This window comes from Chionomys nivalis, chromosome 21 (genome assembly GCF_950005125.1).
Source record: "Chionomys nivalis chromosome 21, mChiNiv1.1, whole genome shotgun sequence".
Classification (NCBI taxonomy): Eukaryota; Metazoa; Chordata; class Mammalia; order Rodentia; family Cricetidae; genus Chionomys; species Chionomys nivalis.
In genome coordinates, this window is record NC_080106.1 from 5,681,282 (window position 1) to 5,705,919 (window position 24,638).

At 47.8% G+C, this 24,638-nt stretch overlaps 2 protein-coding genes across 2 annotated transcripts in view; one reads left to right on the forward strand and one right to left on the reverse strand.

Annotated features, from left to right (window-relative positions):
- The window catches only part of LOC130863765 (eukaryotic translation initiation factor 3 subunit A-like), a 60,290-nt gene extending 41,916 nt beyond the window's left edge, over positions 1-18,374 (forward strand). The window contains exons 2-3 of the mRNA XM_057754042.1: positions 12,331-12,415; positions 18,254-18,374. Coding sequence (XP_057610025.1) covers positions 12,331-12,350 — 20 coding nt within the window. The 3' untranslated portion in view covers positions 12,351-12,415; positions 18,254-18,374. The remainder of the gene's footprint in view (positions 1-12,330; positions 12,416-18,253) is intronic.
- Rhou (ras homolog family member U) lies at positions 628-9,749 on the reverse strand. Its single transcript, XM_057754040.1, has 3 exons — positions 9,378-9,749; positions 7,972-8,030; positions 628-3,568 (listed from the first exon to the last, which is right to left on the reverse strand). Exons 1-3 carry the CDS (start codon positions 9,646-9,648, stop codon positions 3,113-3,115), a joined length of 786 nt encoding a protein of 261 aa, XP_057610023.1. The 5' UTR covers positions 9,649-9,749; the 3' UTR covers positions 628-3,112.
- Positions 18,375-24,638: the final 6,264 nt, after the last annotated feature.

The window sequence follows — 24,638 nt, forward strand, 5'->3', positions numbered from 1 at the left end:
ATCACAGGTGAGTGGTTATCGCTCTAGGATCCTTAATTTTGACATTTCACTTCATATCAGGTTCAGAATCGATGGGATCTGCTAACGAGGGATTGTGACCTTTAAAACCCCCGAGCTAAACAAAATCCTTCAAGTTGTTTGTGGTGGATTTCATGTCAGAAACAAGATGGAGTGTGTCTGCTCGTATCTCCTAGAGAGCTACACCCTCTTAACACTGTGAGATCAACTTCCAGAATCATAAAGCACATAATGTCCTTGTCATCCTGGGATGCAGGTACCTGGGGTTTCAGAAGCACCATTGCAGGTGATGGGGTCTTGGCTTCCGTTTCCCTTCTTGTGCCTTATAGATCCCTGCCACATGCCACCCAGGGTACTCATCTGTGTTCACACATGAAGCTCTCGGGCCCTCAGGTCTTCCTCAACACTGAACACCTCTGGAATCTGAAACACAGGGTGAACATGCAGAGGGTCCCAATCATTGGACCAACCCCAGAGAGCCCAAGGACCTGTGTTGAATGAATGTGTCCTAGATGCTTTCCCCAAACACAAGAATGCTTCCTAACCTGTGCCAGGCCAAGGCGTGCCTAAGTTTCTGTTCTCCTGATAGAAGAGACGAAGACAACTATGTCCACAGGTCAGAGTTTATTTCATAGTGACTCATTTATAGCATTTTCAAGTACAAGATTCTGTCCAACATCTTTGACACGTGAAAACAGAAAAGCACAAGTTGGTAAGGCACCTGCAGAGTGGTGAGGCTCCCCTCTCGGCTTGAGACTTCTGGGGAACTGCTCACATGTCTGTTGAGCAGAAAATAAAGGTATCAAAAGTCTGTTTGCACACATGATGAGGTGACAGCTTGGTGGCCTGCTACAGTGTTTTCCAGGTGACTCGGCCTACACTGAGAGTCAGAAGAGACATGGCTACGCACACGGCTCACAGAGCCCTCCCGAGACACCAGCCTGTATGTTCTGCCACTTTCCAGCCACAAAGAGAACCAACTTTACATTTCATTCAGGCACAGACTTCTAAAAATTTCTCAGCCCAAATCTCTATATTCGAAAAGTAAAAATGCAGGAAACCTCAAGTACATCCAGACCTTATTACTCCACAGGCTGCAATAATATATTGAAAACTTGCAGGTCAGTGTCAACCAGTACATTTGTGGCATAACAGCTCAGGAATATTCATCCTGGAAGGAAGTGTCCAGAACTTGGTCACACAGCATCCTTCATGCCACTTCCCAGTGACCCAGAGGCCGAGCGCGAGGCCCCATGGCCCTGGCACCATACATCAAAGTCTGTGTTCTAAATGTTCATGTCCTTGGTCTCCACTACATTGGCTTTTATTATAACATTTAAAATTAAATAACTCACTCCTCCCCACCCACCTTCTGTACACAGGATAGACGGAGCCTCCTCTTGGAGGCGGGCTTTCCAGGCAGCCAAGCACAGTAGGGCAGTAAACTCAGTCACGAGGCCAGTTACAAGCATTTCTGTAAGTGAAGCAATGCTACCGCTCAGGCCACAATGAGACGCGTCAGAAAAGCGTGGCTGATGTCACTGGCACTGTGCTGGAGGCTCAGTAACAAACAGTTCATCTTTCCTGGTGGTTCAGCAATTAACCTTTTCACTTTAATAAAGGAAGTCCTGGGTCCTATTCGCCAGCAGGAAGAAGTCATTGACCTGAAATATGACCTGATCTTTTTACTTTTTTTTCTATAGAAAAACATAAGGTTGACTTTTTTTAATATAAAAAAATTTTCACAGACAGAAAATTTTGTTACCAGGTGGCCACAAAGAGGTACCTTGCCCACAGCAAATGAGAAGCTGGGATTCATTGGCCCCTACGGCACCTTGGAAGTACCTACAGCACTGTGACAGAGCTTTCCGGACACAGGACAGCCCCAAGACAGCCAGCTGTAAGCCCCTCCCCTCAAAGGACAAGCGCCGCAGCACGATCTTGTGAACATCAGAAGTATGTTCATCCCACATTCTAAGATAGTTTCAAAAATGTGTAAAAGAAGATAACATTCTACAAAATGATGTCTGTTCAAAAAAATGTCAAGAAGAAGGCATGCCACCCTGACACCTGCAAGCACGCTTTGTGTGTCTCAAAATTTCATCAGCCAACCAGCCGCCTGCATGTGTGAGTACACTCATGTGTGCATGCACACAAACATATGAGTGTGTACCCAGATGGACATTTCAGCACACTTAAGGTGTGTGTGTGTGTGTGTGTGTGTCCCACAATTGACTATGGCTTCTCTCGAGGGAGGGACCCCCTTCTTGCAAATGGGATGCTGAGCTTGGCGGCTTTAAGTCCCTAGACAAGAACCTCCTCTTGCTTTCCTCCCCAGGACACAGATGGCCCAGTGCACAAGCCAGTCCTGAAAGCAAAGAGCACTCTCTGATCTCAACGTGAGTCAGTTGCCCCCTGAAAATAATGCCAGCTCTGCGCCCAGCACTTGCCTTCCAAGAGCCATTCCCACCATTTTCACAGCAACACAACTGGTCATGTGATTCAAAACAAAACAGAAAGCATTACAAGCAAGTGTTCTCTCCAGACAGCACAATGTCAGGAGCCAGCGGGATGTTTTGGTTTAGAATCTTAAGCAAGCAAGGCTGAGTGAATGGCAAAGGGACGGGTGTGAGGTCTTCTGGTCAGGAGCAGATCTTTTCTTCAGATTTTTGCGCTTACAAAAACAGGTATGGTTTGTGTGGTTTCGGAGCCGGGACTGATTCTCACCAAGTCTGGTGTGCTTGGCATTCACTAAGCACTCAGCAGCCCTTAGTCAGGAGAGGGGCACGGTCTCCTTTGTCCTGTACAATGCAGCAGAACTTCATGTAACCTAGCTTGGAAGAGCCCTTTTCATATGAATATAAATTAATCCAGAGGTCTACAGCTCTAAGTTTCCAGAGTTACAAAAAACAAAAACAAAACAAAACAACTTAACTTCCAAATTTCTCTAACATAGTTTGCATATGAATCTCAACTCCAGTCTCCCAGACAGGAAATTAAGGACAAAGGGGCACACTTTGAGGGCTTGTCCTATGACCACACCCACGTTACACAAAGAGTTTCTTGCAGCTTAAACACCAGCTGCTTGTGAGGGTCAGGCCAGGCAGCAGTACTTTCTCCACCAGGACTTGGACAGGTCCCGCACCTTATCTGGGGTCCTGCTTTTAGACTTCTTCGGCTGTTGCTGGGAGTCCGAGTGCTGGATACCAGCAACAATGGCGGCGTCAAACACCTCTTTGAGGTTTTTCTGAGTCAAAGCTGAGCATTCGATATAGGAGACAGCTTTGATTTCCTCAGCGCACAGCTTCGCTGCCTCCTCGGGGACTGGCTTTTCCTTGCATTTGTCCAGTTCAATGAGCACTTTGACATCTTCTCGAAGGTCCGACTGGGTCCCAACCAGGATGATGGGGGCCTTCGGGCAGTGACACCGAATCTCCGGTACCCACTTCTCACTGACGTTTTGGAAGGAGGTGGGACTCACCACGCTGAAGCACAGCAGGAAGATATCCGCGTTGGTGTAGCAGAGGGGCCTCAGCTTGTCAAACTCATCCTGAAACCAAATAGTACAAGGACATTACTCTCATTAGCTCTCACCACCTTAGTGAATGGCCTTGAGGACCAGGGCAGTCACAGAAAGCCCCTATTTTTACAGTCAGGAGTCAGTATCTCAGACTTGCCCTGCTGCCTGCCCTGGGACACAGGTGCAGCCTCTATAAGCTCTGAGGGACGGCACAGCCTTAACACTCCAAATGTGCTCTTTGTTTCTTTTTTTTTAATTTATGTATTATGTATATAGTGTGAGGGGCACCAGATCTCATTATAGATGGGTGTGAGTCATCATGTGGTTGCTGGGAATTGAACTCAGGACCTCCAGAACAGCAGTCAATTCTCTTAAGCTGAGCCATCTCTCCAGCCCTGCTCTTTGTTTCTTTAGTGATCACGACCACCATGACACTCGCTACAGAAACGCACTCAACGCTAATGAGATCTCGCTTTTTCTGGCCTTCAGCCCACAGTGACCTCAACTCTCTCTTTTTGCTTTTGGAACTTGGCAACTCTGAAGGTCAGTACTCATCCATGCTGGTACCCAAGAGCCAGCCCTGATCTGCCTGACCACAGCCGTGAAGGATGCTAATTCCTCCCGCCAGCCCCAGCGCAGTGTGGAACCATGGTCCTCAGAAATAAGAAAGACTGAGACATGAAACTAGGCTCCGTGTAGGCCACTATCCGTAGCAGTTTAACGAACTGGTACCCTCCCTGACGTCACCCACGGACACTGGTAATACAGGCTTGTCCTGGCCGTATCTTCTTTCTCTTACGTTTGTTCCTTCTCTCGTCTCTGCAAGTGGCTAAGCTTCCACACAGTGTTTCAGATAGAAGGAGCACAGCTGTCCCGTGGTACAGAGACCTGGAGCAGGTAAATGAACACAGACGGTCTGCAGTCTACCGGCAGATTCTCCAAACACCAGACACGGCAGGCACGAGGCAGGCATCCATGCCTGCATCTCCTCTCAGACATCTTCTAGAGCCCTGTGGCACCATTTCCTGCCAACAGGAAACTCCAGCTCAGCTCAGCTCAGCCCAGGAAAGCTGTCGTACCAGCTCCCTCTTATCTGAAATGTGTCTGTGGGTGCTGACATCCTCCAGCAGCCAACACTGGTGACTTCCCAAAGCAGGAAAAGCCAAACGCTCTCAACAGTTCCCTCGACTCGGCCGGCAGGTTCTGATCACCTAGAGCCCCATTCTCTAGGCATCCTTCTCCAACGATGGCTGTCTCTGTTAGGGTTTCTATCACTGTGATAAACATCAGGACCAAAACAACACGGGGAGGAAAGGGTCTACATGACTTTACAGCCTGCAATCCATCAGCCAGGGAAATCAGGGCAGGAACCTGGAGTCAGGAACAGAGGCAGAGGCCATGGAGGAGTTCTGATTACTGGCTTGTTTAGCCTGTTTTCTTATAGCACGCACGGTCATCAGCCCAGGTGTGTCACCTCGCACAGTGAACTGGGCCTTCCCACACCCATCACTAATTAAGAAACTATACCAGGGCCCGCCCATAGGACAGTCTGTCAGGGATAGGTATTAGCTACTTTTCTATTGCTGTGAACAAAACATCACGGCCAAGGCAGCTATAAAAGTAAATTTTAAAGAAGACATTTAATAGGGCTTATGGTTTCAGAGGGCTTGCTAGAATCTATGACAGTAGAGCCAAAGCATGGTGGCAGGAATGGCTGAGAGTTCACATCTTGATCCACAAGCAGGAGGCAGAAGGGGACACACTAAGAAATCATTTTGAAACCTCAATGCGGGGGTGGGGGGAGCGAGACACATCTCCTCTAACAAGGCACACCTTCTAATCCTTCCCAAAAAGTTCCATCAATGGCAACCAAGTATTCAAACAAACAAACCCATTTGGAGCTGGGGGTGTGTCGGGGTGTGGGAAGTGGGGTGGGGATGTGGGGGGTAATTCTCATATAAAGAATGACAGGGCATTTTCTTAACTGAGGTTTCCTCTTCCCAAATGACTCTGGTCTGTACCAAGTTGACATAAAACCAGTCTGCACAGGCTGCTTTCTTGGGTTAAGGGAACCAACATCTGTCTTATTTGCACTAGCCATTCTTGGTCTAAGGATCTATTTCCACTGTGGGTCAATAACCAAGTGGCCATACGAGACAACAGTTAATAAGCTCAAGGGAGAACCCAGCAGCTCGGGGTGTCTCTGCCCCTGATGAGGTCCTTATATGTGAGAGCTGAGAAAGAATGACTCCACCCACTGCCCCTCAAATTCATGGCCTCTTTTTCTTTATTATATATACATATATACAAATAACTATGTAAATGCAACCTGAATCCATTTGATATATTTTCTTTTAAACAGGATTTCACTGTATAGTGAGGCCCAGGCTAGCCTTGAACTCACAGTTCAAGGGCTACACAGTAGCCCAGGCAGATCTAAAACTTGTGATTCTCTTGCCTCTGTGTCCCAAATACTGGGAGTACAGGACTGAACCAATACTCTCAGTTTACTCCTTGACTTTTAGGATGTGATATAAAGGATACATTTAACTCCTTCTTAGGAATACTGAGTTGATTTTCCAACATATCCATCTCCTCTCAAAAACCCATAGGCCAAGGTTTCGCCCTGCACTGTGCTGTTTTCCTTGAGAGCTCCTGAGAACTGGTCTATGGCTATAGGTCGACAGCAGGCACGCCCAGCTCTACGGGCACCTTTGCCTTGCTCTTTCTGGTTCATGCACTATACCACACAGAGCCCTAAGGTGTGCCAGACGCCAACTCAGGACTCATCTTCCAAGGAAATCCCACCTCCTTCAGAAGCTAAGAGGGCGGTAGAGACATCTGAGGGGTAGCACAGTGATTCCTGAGCCAACATCCTAGCAGCTCCTCAATGGGGCTCATGATGTCTGTGCCTTGGGGTTCAGGTTTCCAGCCTCCTGTCTGGTCCTCAGGGTGCCTACAGCCACTACACACTTCTACCCATGTTCTACAGATGGAAAAACCCAACCTTCTCACTTTGTGTAAAACAACTCAGGGGGCATCATGCAAAAAGAGGAAGACCCAAGAAGATTTTTTCTTTGGTATTTTTCCTTGGTTTGCATGTTTTCAAAAGGCAGGGTCTCACACAGGCTAGACTGGCCTTAAATGCCCTATGTAGCCAAGGACTTTGACCTTCTAAACCTCCTGTCTTTACCTCCCAAGTGCTGAGATTTCAGGTGTGTGACCACCATGCCTGGCATTTTTGTTTTTGAGATAGTGTCTTATGTCCAGGCTGGCCTTGAACTCACTACATAGTCCAGGTTGGCTTTGAACTTGTGGCTTTCCTTCTGCTGCAGCTTCTTGAGGGCCGAGATTACAAGCATGAACAACTCTGCCTGGATTTTGATGCTTCTTTCCCACACAGTGAACATACTGATGGGGTCTGGCTCCTCTCAGGCATGAACAGCTTTCCCAGCTGGACTTCCACTCCATTGCTGCACTTATCACTTTGATGATAATCCGTTAAGACAGCCTCGTCTTCTGTCTCCTTGAGGTCTAAGGACTAAGCCAGAGCCACGTCCTAAGTCCGCTAGCTTAGAGCAGTGAGTAACCTGAAGGCCCTGGCTTGGGATGAGAACTGGGGGACACAGGCAGGCGATCTTCTTCAGAAGCATGGATAGTCAGAAAAGTATAGGGGATACGTCTACCCCCTGCGCTTCGTCAGCTCTAGACATCATGGGGAGACAAGCTCACTGTCACTGGGGCATCCAAGAACTCACAAGCACCACGTGACCTCGGTGACTAGATAGCTTCTGAGGCAGATTCAACCAGGCCCCAAAACTCTTCTGGAGGGCAGTGAGGGGACCGTATACCCATGACCCCTGCATCACTGCCTGGCTTTCTCTCCTGGTGCTCTGCCCTCAGAACCAGACTAACCAGAGAGAGCAGCCTTTCCTCTGCTCCGACTGAGTATGTCTCTGACCACCACGCCACTGCTCCAGAATCGAGGAAGACAGATGCTCATATTCACTAACATAAGCTACAATTTCTCCCTGAACAAACTTTTAAGTATCTGGCTTATTAGCCTTGAATCAAGAAAGTATAAAAGAGGAGGGGCTTACTCTGAGAAGTGATTACAAACCATTACTGTGTTTTCTCTTCTTTAGCAAAGGCCAGAAAAGCAAGAGCCATCAGAAAACCCTGTTCTGAGAAGGGCGGTTTCTGCCACTGCCTTCTCCTCTCTTGCCCTGAACAGGCAGGCCCCGTTTCACTGGCCCAGAGGGGTCCTTCTTCACCTCCTCAGCTCCTCCCACTGCCTGCAGAGGGGCTGAAGCAGGGGTGGGCCAGCTTCCCCAGGTTTCACAATGACCCAGTTACTAAGGGAATAAGTTGTTTGCAAACCTTTAAAAGGCTGTTTCCTTTCCCAGTGCTGAGCTGTGTAACTTGATACTGACCTGTCCTGCCGTGTCACAGAGCTGGAGTCTCACGGGCCGCCCATCTACTGACACCACAGCTTGAGGGGAAAAGAAAGAGCAAGATGGTTATCTGGACATCTTTCACCCCCTCTGAAGATTGGCAGCTCCTCTTCTGGTCCCTCTTAGTGAACGAAGAGCTTGGCTAAACCCAGTGGAGGTGTTTTTACGTACAAATGTTTCAAGGTGGGGGCTCCCTCCACCACAGAACATGAGGCAGCAAAGCCCTGACCCCTAGAAGGTGCCCCGGAGGTTAGTGTTTCCCTCTCAAGTCTGGAAGATTAATTTTCCTGTCACCCATGTTTCAAAGGACCTGGAAATAACACAAGGTGTGTGTGTGTGTGGGGGGGGATTAGGTGGGAACAAACTCTGCAGTTTTAAATCCGTGGAAACCCTCAGAGATAATTCTGTTTTCTCTTGGGAAAAAGTCTCCGGGCTTCAGGGTTTATCATAAAACTCCAGCAGTTTTGAGAACTTGGACAAACACAGGAGGCCTATCACCCTATGTGTGGAAAAGGGCACTCCTCTCTGTCAATTCAAAGAGAGGATTAAAAAGAAAAGCTGGTAGAGAGAAGCCACATGGGTTCTCACCAGGCTCGAGGAGGGGTGAGAGCAAGAACCTCCCATCCAGGAAACTCATGGAGGTTTCCGTTTAAATTAGACAATTTGTCTCTCTCTGATAGCCTTTCTGGTTGTTTATAAATGTTTATGCTAGTGGGGAGTGGAGTGTGTGTGGTGATGGGGTGGCGGGGAGGTTACCCCTGCACTTCTGTGTTACCCACGAGGTTTCTGAAATAGAGACAGTCAGGGTCTGGCTATGGAGACTGGAGGTCAGAGGTAAAATTTCTAGGGGCAAGATTTTCACAATAGTTCTTGTGATTTTTTTTTTTTTTTAAAAAAAACTTTTTCTTAAATTCCAAAAAGACTTCTAAAAAAATCAAGATAAAGGATTGCTTTACTTTTGTATCTTTGTATGATCCATGAGCCCACCCGTGAGAACTGGCTCAGCTAGGGACAGGCTGGAAGGACTGGGCCAACCGTCAGAAACCTAGACGGCGCAGGCGGGGCTCGGGCCAGGCAGGCGCCGGACTCAGAAGAAAGGAACGTTCTCGCAAGCCCAAGCCCTCCCCGGTGCGCCTGGCCGGCTCACCCTCGGGGCAATCCCGGTTGCTCCAGGCGGAGACCCCCTGGAACTGAGTAGCCACGGATGAGGGCGCAGGTGAAAAGAGCACCTGTGCAACAGCTCGTTCCTGAATCCCCGAGCCGGGTCGATCGGACACCCTGCCGCCGCCCCGCTGTGCCGGTGCCCGAGGACCCGCGCCACCCCGAGCTCCCGGGCCGGGCTCCCGCGCCTCCCAGCCCGAGGCCGCGCCCCGCTCCGCGCTCACCCGAGAAGTTGTCGAAGGCCGTGGGGATGTACTCGGTGGGGTAGCCGTTGGTGGTATAGCTGACCACCAGGCTGGTCTTGCCCACCGCGCCGTCGCCGACTAGTACGCACTTGACGCCGCGCCCCTCGGCGCAGCCCGCGCGCCCCCGACCCCCGGGCACCCCGGGCCCGCGCGCCCCGCGCCCCCCGCGCTCTCGGCGAGGCGGTACGGGCGGTGCCGCCGGCGGCTCGCAACGGGCGGGCAACGCGGGCCGGCCTTGCTGTGGGGCCATCGCGGGCGGTGGCCGCGAGACCAGCTGCCACCGGCGGACAAAGGCGGCGCGAGGTCCGCACTCTGCTGGGCGACTGTGCCCGCGCGGCCGCGATGTGGCCGAGCCTGCTCCGCCGGGCTTCCCTGCGACACGGGCGGGCGGGGAAAGAGGCGGGTCCGGCTGCACCTTCTGCAATCCGAGACCACAGCGCCCCCGTCTGCGCGCCGTGCCTGTGTACTACGCCGGCGTCTCGAAACAGTACCGCTGGTCGATCTGTCCCCCCACACCAACCCACGCGGACCCTAAGCTATCCCTGCCCTTGCTTCGGGTCCTCACCTTTCCCACTTCTCCCGCCTCCTTCCCAAGCTCTCTCAGCCTCTCTTCCTCCCCTTGCTCCTCCAGTTCCCCCAGCCCTGCCCACCCATCCTTACTGTGTTCCCCCATCTCTCCCGGTCCTTTCTCCTCCCTCTGCTCCTTCTCTCCAGTCGCCCCCTATTCTTTTTCTTCTCCACAACCTCCTTCTTGCTCAGATCCTTGTTCTTCCTCGCCCTATCCCCGCAGCTGTCCTTGCTCCCCCACGTAAGTGTCTTGGTTTGTAAGGGTACAGTGCTGTAAGCCCCCACTGGTTCAGCAGTCCCCCAGGAAGAGAGATAATTGTTCCAGCAGCTTGTCCTCTTGATGAGCAGGAGTTAAGTCTGATTACGGACAACTGTATGATTTTTCTTTTAAAATCGTTGGTTCTCCTTTGAGTGCAGGACCCCCCCCCCCTTTGTTAGTGCTCCCTCTCTTTGGCATGCTGTGACCTTGTATGGTCCAGCAAATTTCCTTATAGTCTTTAGTTAAGTGCAATTTTGGCTGCATTAGTGTCATCTAAAAACAAATAGTCTGTTTATCTTCTCCCCTTTTCTCTGCCCTTTCTGAGCCTAGCCAGGGCTCCAGACTTGCTTCTGGTGTAAGAAGAGCCTTATGCCGTTAACATGAGTATTATTTTTGCCAGTACTAAAGAGAAGTAGTAAAGGCAAGAGCTAGTAAGTATTGAGCCTTGTTATGTACCCGATATTGCATAACCACTCTGCCAAAACTAATTCCTTCCATTTTACAGTCAGGACAACCTGAGGTACAGAGACACTGGACAACTTGTTTGAGTTCCACATAGGAAATGATGGTGGCAGGCTCTTAACTAGCGTCCCATATGCAAATTATGCAAGTGAGACTGCCAAAGATGGTGTGGTCACCGGAATACAGAAGTGGGTTTGTCAAGAGGTGAGGTTTTTTTGATTTTTTTGTTTTGTTTTTTCTTATTGTTGTTTTTGTTTTTCGAGACAAGGTTTCTCTGTAGCTTTGGAGCCTGTCCTGGATCTTGTTCTGTAGACCAGGCTGGCCTGGAACTCACAGAGATCTGCCTCTCTCTCTCTGCCCCACCCCTGCGGAGTGAGTGCTGGGATTAAAGCCACATGCCACCACTCCCTGCCTAAAAGGTGAATTCTTTAATACAGGATCCCGGCTGGCAAAGAGCAAGGCCTCAGTACTGTCAGGCCCTATAACTGCAATGCAAGCTACTTTCAGGACTGAGGTATGGAAACCTAGGACCTGACCTAAAACGACCTTAGGAGCCTGGGGGATAAAAAAATCCCCCCCCATCTGAAGAACAAGAAGAAGGTGTCTTGGAACTTGATTAGAAGCTTAGGACGCTGTCTCCTGCAGCAGGACAAACCAAGGCAGCAAAGAGACTGGAAACTCTGAGTTTCAGACCATCAGCCCTCTTCTGCCCTGTACCCTTGCACCACCTGAATTCCTCTGCTCCGGGATTCAAGTAGACAGATTTGAGTGTGCTTTCCGGCTCCTTCATGGTTGACACCACATTAATGCTTTCTTAAAAAAAAAAACAAAAACAAAAACAAAATAAAGTATTGCTGTAATACTAGCTTCTAGGCATGTCTAGCTGCAAGCTTTGCTTGGTATTACTGTGAGATCTGACAATATGGGTACATGATACTATGTTTCTGTAAATGTTGCAAAATGTTTCTACTTTAACAATTGTGCATTAAGCCCATTATCCATTTTAAAGTCTAAGTCTCGGTCTTATGGAGTGGCCTTGAAGTAGCTCTGAACATTTGGGGAAGCAAGCCAAGTAAAATTAGGCTGGAGACATTTTGTTTGTGTTTCATGAGACATAGAACCAGGAGGAGAGAGATAAAGGAGGTGGCATGGGACCACTTACTACTGGGGTCATCGGAAACCAAGAGCCCAGGCTGCTGGCATGAACCTGAGCAGTTCCTGCTGGTAGGTAGTATACTTCACGTCTCATTTGTGACTGCAGACACTAGCCACACAGGTGTGGGAAGAGTGGCCAAGGCTGAACTGCCAAGAAAAGATAAAGTTGACAAGATTCCCACAGAGGGTGGCAGTTCAGCCTTGGCCACTCTTCCCACACCTTTACCAGGAGCAAAGAGCGGTGGAACTTGCAATGGATGGAACTAGAAGCCCCACTGGAGCAGTGCTTTACAACAAAACAAAACAACAAACAAGCAAACCCATATGGGTTCAGCAAGCTCAGCCCTGTCTGGTCGAAGTGTCAGGAACGTTTCTACAGGCAGGGGATACAATTACTAAGTGCTGATCTGAATCCGGTTTTTGTAAGGCAGCAAGTCTGTAGTTGTCTCGCGAAGCACAAAGTCATATGTGTCTGTGCTCTTCCTACAGGAAATGGATCTGGAACTTGAAGGAGTCAGAGAGTCGGTAGCTAAAAAGTTCGGGGAAAGGAGTACGTGCGATAAAGTTGTGTCAGGTCAGTAAGTCCCATAGGAATGCGACATTTTCTGACAATTGCGTTGATGCTTTCATTACTCATTAGCTTTTAAAACATGTAACTTATTTTCGTGCGTTTCTTACTTTAAATACTTAATATTGTATCTGATTTATTGTTCTTAATAGCTCTGACTGGCCTCGAACTCAGAGATCCGCCTCTGCCTCCTGAGTGCTGGTACGAAAGGCCTGCACCACCGTGCTCAGCCCAGAATAGTTCTTAAATTCTGATCTCCACAGGGTCCTCTGCCAATTCTGAACATTCCTCCTGGCCCCGAAAGCCCCTTACAACATTTTTATGAAACTGAACTGCGCATGTACAACCGTGCCCTCATGACTGATTAGGTTTCGCTAGGACCCAGGTTGGTGGTTGTTACCATGAGGAGACAACACCAGTGTCTCCTCATGTCCTAGGACACAACCAATACAAGCCCTTAGTCTCCTTGTCCATTTTGATGCTGAGGAGAAAAATGAGAAGAAACAGTCAACATTTTTTTCTTTTTTCTTTTTCTTTTCTTTTCTCTCTTTATTTTTTTTAAGAGGAGATGGGGAAACCATATAAATGACCCCAAGTTGCCATCAGGGCATCCAGTGGGTCTTGTGCAAAGTCACAACTGCTAGTATCATAGAAAAGGATCCCAACACAGGGCCCAGTTTGTGAGCACTGGCTCCTTACCCACCATCCCCTTGTTTATAATTAGGATTAATAAATCAAGAGCTCTCATTAGAACCATAAAATTCTAAGTGCAAACTCAATCATCAATGTTGACTGGCAGGAAGCATTTCTGAAAGGAAAATATCTGTATCGTTTTTACTAGTTGGGTAAGATGTGCTGTGTTGTGGTAATAAACTCAAAACTTCATTGCCTAGTTAATTTTTTGATAGTATAAAATGCACAGCAGCTCTCTAACACAGCATCTTCTCATATGATGACTTGGGGATTCAGCCCACTCATATCTGTGAATCTCCCTTGGTAATCAATGCATTTCTGTGCCTTTATAAATACATATAACAATGAAACAAACCAGCTATCCCAAGCAGTAAAATGCATGTAGTAGCTATAAAATGTATGTAACACCATTCAATCAAGAAAACAACGGATAGGGCTGGGGAGACAGCTCAGTGAATTAATGTGCTTACCACTCAAGTATGAGAACCTGAGTTCAAACCCCAGGAAAGGCAGATATACCAGTGGTCACCTGTAACCTCCATGTTGTATGGGTGGAGACAGGCAGATCCCTGAAACTCATTGGCTAGTCAGCCAAGCTAAATCAATGAGCTTCAGGCTCAGCAATAAACCTTGTCTCAAAAAATAAATGTGGAAAGCAATCCAGGAAATACACTCAACATGCATTTCTAGCTTCCAAACACAGGAGGACACATGTATATATACCAACTAACAAATTCACACACCACACACCATAATACACACACACATACACACACGCCACAACGAAAATGAACAAGAAAAAATGAATCTTCCCACCTTGTTCAGAAGTGAAAGAAGCCAGGCAGAGAAAAGTATGAACTGTCCGATGAGGGGGTGTGAAGCTCAGAGATGATGGATGTTTGCGGGCTTGAGGGAAGTTGTCACATCCAGCATGGAGGTAGGTGGTCAGGAGGTTCTCATCTGAAAGATGACTTCACCCCGGTCTTCATAGTAACGCGTGTGCTCTCTTTACTTCTGGAAACCACATTATATTTCAAAATTGGTTAGAAATACTCAAACATGTAAATCATACTAAATGGGATTTTGTGGAGAGCTGTTTGCTTTAGACCGGCACAGGGTGACTCACATATTATCCATTCCACGGATTAGACAATCCTCTTATCGTAAAAGTTTAATGTGATTTGAGTAACCAAAGCCCTGCTGGTGCAACGCTATTCCAGGAACGCCTCTTGGAAAGTTCTGCCACACATTATTCCCATATCTAATATTTATTTTCATATGGGCATCATCTTCCACAAGTGTTATTTTCGGTGTTTGATATTTTAAACCAACCTAACTGGTTTAGCAAGATTATTACAAAAAAAAAGGAAATGGCAATTCGTACAAATAACTTCCGGCAGAAAAAAATGAAAGCGCTGGGGAGGGTTTGGAGGGACATCAGGGACATGGCCAGGGGGAAGACGCTGGGCCTGCAGGCTGCAAAGCAGGCTGAGCAAGCACGGCACCCAGCCACTCAGCCGGCACCTTTCTTTCCTCAGTTTTGGTTTGTTTTGCTCTTTAGAATCCCTGCCCTGGGTCCTTCCAGCTGTTCCAGCTCATCTATTCACCCCACACAAGAGAGAAAGGCGAGTTCCATTGCCTGTGTCCATCCTCAGTGTCCCTGGGTGGTGTGGGGGGACACCCAGCTGTCTGACCCTCCCTGCCCCACAAAAGAACCCCTCTCCCAGACCTTTATAGCAATTGATAGGCTTCCAACTCCTAAACCCTCCGCAGAAACTCCCAGGAAACACTTTCAAACTGCCAAGCCCTCCAGGATAAGAACTCTTAAGAAACTCCTCCCAGTTATTGCAAAACCTTGACCTCCCTTCTCTTTGTAGCCACCATGAAGATAAGAGCAGACCAGTCAGCGATTCCCAGCAACCATGACTGTGGGCCAGAAGTTCTGACACTCAGACTGCCCCACCTCTCCCGGGACTCTCTGTCCCCAACAAATCACTCCTCCAGATGATGGGAATGGAGGGACACCAAAGGATTTCTTTAGGATACCACAGAGTTGCCAGCCCTCCCTGCTGGGTCCTCGGCAACAGAGGGAATGTATAGACACCCAGATGCTGTCCGGTCTGCCCACGTCCACCTCCGAGAAGGAAGCGGAGTCTACTGTGCCCAGGGCCAGTATTCTCGGTTGTGCTTATCCTCAAAGAATGTCTTCCGAGGCAAATCTGCTTCACATGGACTCTATAGCAGGAGAGAGTTTAGCTGACCGGGGACACCAATGTTTGCTGCATTGCCGAGTGGAGGAACCTAACTCATGAACTGGGATCACTACACGTAAACGAGACTCTTGAGTCTAACCTCACTTAGAAGTGAGGCCTTGGCTTCAAGGAGTTGGTAATTATGGAAGTCCAAAGATCCTTGTGAACTAACTGAGATCAGACAGGCCATTGAGGGCCGCGGAAGTGTGAAAGGTGGAAGGAAGTCTGGATGGGGGCACAGCTGACCTTTCAGGAGAGCAACTCTTGGGCGCGATCCTGGGTCCAAACAGACTGCCCCTTCCCAGATAATCCCAAGTGTACGCGTTACAGCCACTGCATCTTCCGAAGCTCGCACGCACAGATTCTGAGCCTGTTATTAGCCCTCCAGTTTTATACACCGAAGACAGCATCACAGGAAGACTGCTGTTCTCTTTTTCTTTTTTTAATCATTTGAACCAACAACATTTTAATTATGCTGTTATAAATTTTGTATAATAGAATATCATCACGTTCCTCTTTGAAAACGCAGTCTGTGTTAATTAGAAAGTTGGATGATCTTGTTTGATCATTATTCTTTCAACCAAAGAATGAAATTCACATGCCAATACCTTGAACTTAAACAATTATTGAGAAATTGACCGAACCTAAACATCCAGTTCCGTCCTCTCTAGCCTTACGTAGGACACAATCCCTTCAATGTGGGGTATCACAAATTATCAGTGGAGAAGACTGTTTCCCAGAGAGTGTAGCTCAGAATTGTTTAGGGTGCCCGAGTGAGCAGCACACAGATTCAGAAGTGCAGTCTGAAATATACGGCACAGCAAACGGACCTGGGTGAGATTGTTTATCTCTCCCCAACCCGTGTCAGTGAACGCCTTTGTGAGCCTCTGTGAGGCTGTGCTTAATGCTGCAGAAAATGGAAGTATGACCACACATCCAAATAATAAAACCTTTGCCTCACTGTAGGAGAGCTTCAGGCATGTATACGTTCACGTGGATGCTGGTGCCGCTGAAGGCCCGAAGTGTAGGATCTAGAGTCGCGGTTGTGGGACACCTGACGTGGATGCTGGTGCCGCTGAAGGCCCGAAGTGTAGGATCCAGAGTCGCGGTTGTGGGACACCTGACGTGGATGCTGGAAATAAAGCTCCGGTCTTCCAGCCCGGTGTGGTGATGCACACCTTTAATCCCAGCACTCAGGAGGCACAGGGAGGCGGATCAGAGAGTCTGAGGCCAGCCTGGTCTACAGAGCGAGTTCCAGCACAACCAAGGCTACTCAGAGAAACCATCTCAGAAAACCAAAACCAAACAAACTCGGGTGCTCTGCAGGAGTATCTCCTCCTAATGTGAGCCATCTCTTCAGCCCAGCTTTTAAACCCTTTAAAATTTGTATTTGTTATTGTGTGTGTGGTGTGTCGTAGGTGGGGGAATATGCATGCCAGAACACGTGAATAGAGGTCAGAGGACACCTTTGTGGAGTCAATTCTCTACGTATACACTCAGATTGTCAGGCTTATGTGGCAGGTCCCCTTTGTATCAAGATTTTTTTATTGGCTGCCAGCTCACAAATGACCACAAAGACATTAATCATGAAAGCTTGGAGTAGCTTAGGCTTGTTCCTAACTGACTCTTTTAACTTAAATTAATCCATTCATATTAATTTACATTTTTCCACATGACTCGTGGCTGTTACCTCTCCTCCTGCCCATCCTGCTGGTTCTGTGTCTCCTGGTGTCTCCACTTTTCTTCTTCCCAGAGTCCTCTTCCTCTCTGGAAGTTCTGCCTGACCTCTTCCTGCCTAGCTATTGGCCATTCAGCTCCTTATTAAACCAATCAGACACATCTTCACAGTGTAAACAAATATCCCGCAACACCCTTTATTCACTAAACAATGTCCCCAGTGTCCGCAGCTCTGAACACAGTTTCTAGGATATAGTCTTGACCAGCAGGACTGAGTTATAGCAATTTGCCTGTAGCATCCTAACTGCAGGTAATGATAATGTGTTGGGCATTTGAGAACCACTATCTTAATTAGGGTTTCTGTTAGCTGTGAAGAGACATCATGACCATAGTTACTCTTTTTTTTTTAAATATTTATTTATTTATTATGTATACAATATTCTGTCTGTGTGTATGCCTGCAGGCCAGAAGAGGACACCAGACCGCATTACAGATGGTTGTGAGCCACCATGTCGTTGCTGGGAATTGAACGCGGGACCTTTGGAAGAGTAGGCAATGCTCTTAACTGCTGAGCCATCTCTCCAGCCCCATAGTTACTCTTATAAAGGAAAACATTTAATTGAGGCTGACTTATAGTTCAGAGGTTTAGTCCGTTATTGTCATGGAAGGAAGCATGGCAGTACTCAGGCAGACATGGTGCTGGAGAGGTAGCTGGGAGTTTTACATTCAGATCCAAAGGCAGCAAGAACAGGGAATGAGACACTGGGCCTGGCTTGAGCTTCTGAAACCTCAAAGTCCACCCCCTGTGACACACTCCCTCCTACAAGGCCACACCTACTTCAACAAGGTCACACCTCCAATAGTGCCACTCCATATAAGTACATGGGGGTCATTTTTATTCAAACCACCACAACCACTGACATTTGATTCTAAACGTTCATAAATACACACACACACAAAATTTCAAACATGGTGACTCACACCTGTAATTCCAGCACTCAAAAGGATGAGCCAAATGGACTCTTGGGAGTTTGAGGCCAGCCTGGATTATGTACTAAACTCAAGGCCAGCCTGGGCTTTATTGTGATAACATATGTACGTATCAAGACATCATGTTATACACTGTAATATTTTGTCAGTTTCACCTTAATGAAACCAGTGATGGGTGAGAAAAGGGGAATTCTTTTAAATTTGCCATGAGTTTTCCTTTCTTCTCAGGTAGAGGGAGGAACTTCTCTGGTTCCCCCATTCAGTAGCATCTTTTTGGCACCCTGGGACGTGGCATCAAGTACCCAACTTCTTCGCCAAGGAGCTGGTATTTGGAGGTGACATTTGACACAAACAGATGGACAGTGCTGGGAAAGACACCATCACACAGTAGCTGCCCCAGGGCCGTGATGTGGACTCAGGCAGCTCTGCATGCTTGGGAAGGAGGATCCAACTAGGGGAAGAGTTAAGAGCCAGAATCTGACAGCAGGAACTGTCCATCTGGTCCTGTGACGTTGAAGGGAGAGATGCCACCCAGACAAAGAAAAGGTAAGTGGGTACAGGCCATGGTTTTGATGGGGTCAATTCAACACAGACCTGGAAGGCTTTGGAACAGATCTGAGAAGTAGCGTGGGGTGACTTGGGTTGCTGATAGGGAGACTGTAGGGGACAAGGGCAAGAAGAAGCCAGGCTTGGGACCTGCCTTGAACGTAGAGCAAGCAAGATCCCCCTGGTTCCACGGGTCTTGGATTTGCACACATACAGGAGTGGTAAGGACAGCCCCAAAGACAGTGGCCTGATAAACTGAAGCAATTGGCGTCTGAGACAAGGAAGACGTCAGCAAAGAGTTTGCTGGGGCAATTCCGAACTTGCCTTGCACATTTAAAGTCTGGTAGTCCATGGGGGGTTCTTTATTGGATATGTTGACCAGACAGTCATACACAGGAGTCCGGAGTTCAGAGAAAACTTAGTGAGCGATGTAAATTAAGTTTCATCAGCTGATCAACAAACACGGAGAAGGGGAATGCATACCCAGAGAAGAGAGACTGAGAGCTGGACCCCGTGTTAAATAAGAGGATCGACATTTTAAAAGCTAAGACTCATTGAGCATGGCCAGATAGCAGACACTGACTAGACAGACATGAGGAAAATCCCAGCCCAGGCCTCCACTGTAGAGGACTACCAGCGCTAAGCCCCAACACCCAATCGCAGACAGCTGGAGCAATCCTGTCTCCTGCGCTCACACTATGGTCAGCAATAAACCTGCTACAGCACTAGCTCGGCCCTACTGTGAGAGCGGCACCGCCTATCCTGCCGCCGATTGCTTCACAAGCGGGGCGTGGCGAGGAACAGAGCAATGCCCATGGGAACACGAGGTGTGGGTGCCTGAGGGTGAACCCTCAGCGTCCAGCCCAAGCTGAGCCCCTGGGTTCTTCCTGCGTCCACGTGCCTGCTGACCGTGGACATTGCCCTTGGCTGAGCCAGTCAGCAGACCTGCTGGAGCTGAATCCGCCCAACACAGCCCCTGCTCTCCAGGCTCAGGAGACTGGAAGCACAGCCAATGGGGTGCACAGCCAATGGGGTGCACAGAAGAGTCTGTCAGTTCTCAGCTTTGGCTGGGAGTGAAACGCCATCCGGGTAGCTTGTTCCTGCCTGAAGACGGAAAATGTCTACCTGGATCCTGAAATTACAGATGAAGCTCTTAGACTTACTTTTTACTCTTAGACTGAAAAAAAAAAAAAAAAGCCTAGTGGTGGTGGCTCACATCTTTGATCCCAACTCGGATGGGTGGATCTTGGAGTTCAAGGCTAGCCTGCTCTACAAAGCAAGTTCCAGAACAGCCAGGTACACAGAGAAACCTTAGAAACCTTGTCTCGAGAAAACGTGTGTGTGTGTGTGTGTGTGTGTGTGTGTGTGTGTGAGAGAGAGAGAGAGAGAGAGAGAGGTGATGACAGAGCCCTATGCCCACCGGGTACCATCTCTACTCAGGTCCTCGGATGCTTGTGCAGTCTGACTTAGTCTGAGAAAGGGTCCCTGGGAAACGGTTGTGTGGGATTCTATCTCAATACTCAACTTTTAAGACTATGTAGCTTAAGAAGACATGATGTCCACAAAGGAAGATAACCCAGACAAAAGGACTTGTGTGTTTGTCCTGGCATGCCCTGCTGGTGAGTGGCACAGAACCATGACCTTCCTCTTGTGTCCAGTGCCTCTCCGACCCTGAATAAATTTCCAGATGACTGCCCGGATTCATGGCTGTTGGTTGGTTCAAGCACAAGAGCCGGATTAAACTAGAGTCCAGTCTATCACTCCTGTTGACAGAGGCGGTCATCTCAGTAAGGTACCCGCCTCTGATAAGATCCTTTTAATGAGAGATGGCTCAGTGGTTCAGAACAGAGGACCCGGGTTCAATTCTTAGCACCCACATGATGTGTAGCTCCACTGTGTGCAACTCCACTTCCAGAAGACAGTGCTCTCCTCTGGCTTTAGCTACACCAGGCACACGTGGTTCACAAACACGCGTGCAAACAAAACTCTCATACATGTAAAGGAAATAAATTAAAAGGACCCTTTCAAAAAAGTTGATGCTCAACTTTCCCCTCTGCTGATGCCAGCAAGAGTGGCTCCAGTTTAAGTCTCAGAGAATGGCTCTGACACAGTGCCCCCTTGTGGGGACTTTCATAAAAATGAGAATTGCAGTAAGCAGGTGAGGTTTCTCTCCCGCTCGCTAGCCGCTCCAGGTTGAGGTACATCTAGGGATCTGCACGCACTAAAGTGACACCAAGAGACCACACAGCCTCCGAGGACAGGAGAAGTCATTTTGGCTCAGGGGAGAGTTACACAGAGCCTTTACCCTGTGCGCAGGGTAAACACAGAGAGTTACCCCGTGCCACGACTTTCTGACTCTGTCCCCACACACAGCTTTGTGCGGCTCTGCGGTAGGAGACAGGCAGACTGGAGGGTTGTCGCAGCGGCCAAACCACAGCACCCTTTCAAACCGGAGCACATCAAACATGGATTTCCGACAGTGTAGAGATCCGAAACCTTTGTTCTGGAATTCTCTGGGGGAAGCCATGCTCTGAGTCCGGCGCCTGCAGAGGCTGGCTCTTGGCTACTGTCCCTCCAGCTCTGAGTGCAGTCTGATCGCAGGTCCTGACCCAGCCCTAGAGATGGGCAGCCTGGGTCTTCTCATCTTGGAGAGGAGTCTGAAAATGAGGTCATTCTGGAATGTTCTCATGAGCAGAAGGGGAAGACATTGTTTTCTTCTTAACATTTTTTCCTGATAGATTTCAGGCTGTGCTTGAAGGAAGAAGAAACAAAAAACTCCAGGAGGGGAAAAATGAACTTCTCAAAACTATTATAAATCTCAAAGAAGTTACTTCTATCCTAAATCACACCAAGTCATGGGAAAGAGCACTCTTCCAGGGCAGTGAGTAGGTGATCTGCAAAGAGACATGGGTAAGAGCTCAGGAAATTCTGGAGGTTTCTGGTATACACAGAACAGGACAGAGCCAGAGAGCGGGAAATAAAGCAGCAGCATCTGGAGACCCCACCGGGCTGAAAATACTTCTCAAGAAAATAAAAGGTAAGATGACAAAAATGACAACGATTGTTCAGGAAATCACAAATCAAGTTACGAAGAAAATCTCAACAGAAATATTACAGCCCAGTCTTTGTTCACCATGTAATAAACCCGGAAACTGCTAACAACTAAAACCAAGAATCCGAGGCTGGAGAGATGGATTGCTGGCTAACGGTCCATACTGCTCTTCTGAAGAACCTGAGTTCAATTCCCAGCACCCACTTCAGGAGCTCATAACAGTCTGTAACTGGCTCCAGAAGATCCGGCGTCCCCTTCTGGTCTCCTCAGGCACTACACTCCCATACATAAACACATACAGACAAACACACATACACATAATTAAAAAAATAACAACAAACTATTCAAAAAACCAAGCACACATAAACGTTGTTACAGGTAGAAACGTGAAGTCTGCTACCAAGGACTCGTGGACAAAAGAGGAAAGATAGACTAAAGTTAGAAAACCTCTGTAACACAGTGGTGGGGACCCATAGCAGCAGGGCGGACCAGGTGTAACCGTGACAGAGATCTTCTTGAACTCTTCGTAGTGGGATACGGGAATGTCACTGGGAGTGGACTTTGAGGTTTCAAAAGCCCGTGGCAGGCCTAGGGTGTCTCTCTTCCTGCTGCCTGCAGGTCAAGCTGCAAAGCTCTCAGCTACTGTTCCAATGCCGTGTGTGTCTGCTTCCTGACATGATGACCACGGGCTAACCCCCTAAAATTACGAGCAAGCCCCCAATCAGATGCTTTCTTTGATAAGAGCTGCCTTGGTCATGGTGACTCTTCACAGCACTAGAGCGGTGGCTAAGACAGTGAGTGTGTACAGGTTATATGGTCAACATTATGTTTAAAATGTCCAGACTGCTGTGCTTAAGAGAGTCTTCTAACTTGCCCAAGACGACTTCCCAGATGATTTGGGCTATTCCCGAAACTGCCTAGTCTTGTACGTCTAGTCTTGTATGTTTTTAACCGCCCCTGCTGTTCTTTAAGATAACAGGGTACAAGCTTAGCCATTTGTTCTGCTTCTGTAGGAAAATGCTGGCTTGCTCACTTCTGAGGGATCTGTAGGACATCTGTTACCAAAGTTTGCTCTTTGGCCAGGCATGGTGGCGCACACCTTTAATCCCAGCACTTGGGAGGCAGAGGCAGCGGATCTCTGTGAGTTCTAGGCCATCCTGGTCTGGTGTGGGAAGCCCTTCTGTATATGTGTTGCTTTTATTGGTTAATGGATAAAGCTGTTTTGACCAGTGGCTTAGCAAAATAGGCTTAGGCAGGAAAAATAAACTGAATGCTGGGAGAAAGAAGGCAGAGTCCGTGAGAAGCCATGGAGCTGCCAGAGGAGAAAGATGCAAGCTGCCAACTGGAACCTTGATGGTAGGCCACGAGTCTCATAGTAAAATATAAAATAATAGAAATAGGTTAATTTAAGATATAAGAGTTAGTCAGAAATACACTTAAGCGATTGGCCAAACAGTATTGCAAATAAAATGGTTTCTGTGTGATTATTTCGGGAGTCTGGGTGGCCAGGAAATGAACAAGTAGCCTCTGCCAACACTGGTCTACAAGTGAGGTCCAGGACAGCCAGGGTTGTTACACAGAGAAATTCTTTTTTTTTTTTTTGAGACAGGGTTTCTCTGTGGCTTTGGAGCCTGTCCTGGAACTAGCTCTTGTAGACCAGGCTGGTCTTGAACTCACAGAGATTCACCTGCCTCTGCCTCCCAAGTGCTGGGATTAAAGGCGTGCGCCACCACCGCCTGGCTACACAGAGAAATTCTGTCTCAAAAAACAAAATTAAAAAAAAAAAAGTTAAGCTCTGCCTGCATGTAGGCAGGATATGTATTAACTTGACCCCAAGTGTGGTTTTGCCTTTATAAACTCCCAACTAACAATAGCTCAGGGGTCATACTTATAGAATTCCAATTCTCAGATATGGACCTGGTGCCAGAAATAAAAAGCATCTTCTTTGTTAATATTATTCCTAGTCAGACTGGTGAATCTCTGAAAGATCGCAGACCCACAACACTGTCTAGATACACATGTGGAGGTCAGAGAACAACTTACAGATGATAGCTATATAGCCCTGGTTGTTTTCACCATGTAGCTTTAGCTAGCCTGAAATTAATATGTAGACCAGGCTAGCCTTCAACTCATAGTTTCTACCTCCCAAGTGCTAGGATTAAAGGTGTGTGCTACCTTTAATAGGTGTGTGTACCTAAGAATGATATTTTTTTTTCTTTTGAGATAGGGTTTCTCTGAATAACAGCCCTGGCTGTTCTGGAACTCACTCTGAAGACCAGCCTGGTCTCAAACTCATAGAGATTGACCCACCTCTGCCACCCAAGTGCTGTGATTAAAGGCGTGCTCCGCCACCACCTGGCCTGAGAGTATTTTTTCTAAGATTAGAAGCTGTCACCTGAAAGTTCTTCCGGAAGCATAAGCCATGCATTTAAACAAGAAGGGGAAGCAACAGACGGTGCAGTAAGAAGTGCGAAGACGCCAAACCATTGGACAAGATCACAGGTCTGTAAAATTCTCGATGACGAATGATCAAGCTGACTCAAGCAGTAAAATAATCCAGCAAATCACCAGACTATAGGCCACCATAAGCACACAAACAAACAATAGCCAGCTAGCTAGCAAAACCGTAGCGAAAATCTATTTACAGCAGCAGCAGAGAAGAGAAACTATCCCAGAGTAAATGAAATCCAGAGACACACAAAACCACTATGAGGAAAACATTTTTAAAACTCCTCAAAAGAACTAAAGGCAAATGTGAAGGGTGATGTCATTTGTCCTGACATAAGAGGACTGGCAACATAAAGATGTAGTGCTTCCTAAGTCATTTTATTAACGAGGTTTTTTGTTTGGTTTGGTTTTAGTTTTTGGTTTTCTTGGGAGGGGTTGTTTTGTTTTTTTGATTTGGGTAAGACAATCCCAATGGGAATGCCAACAAAGCTTATTGTTTTTGGAGCTGGACGAGTTTATGCTAAGCCATGCAGAAATAATAAATATGCAAGAACAGACGGGACGCTGAAAA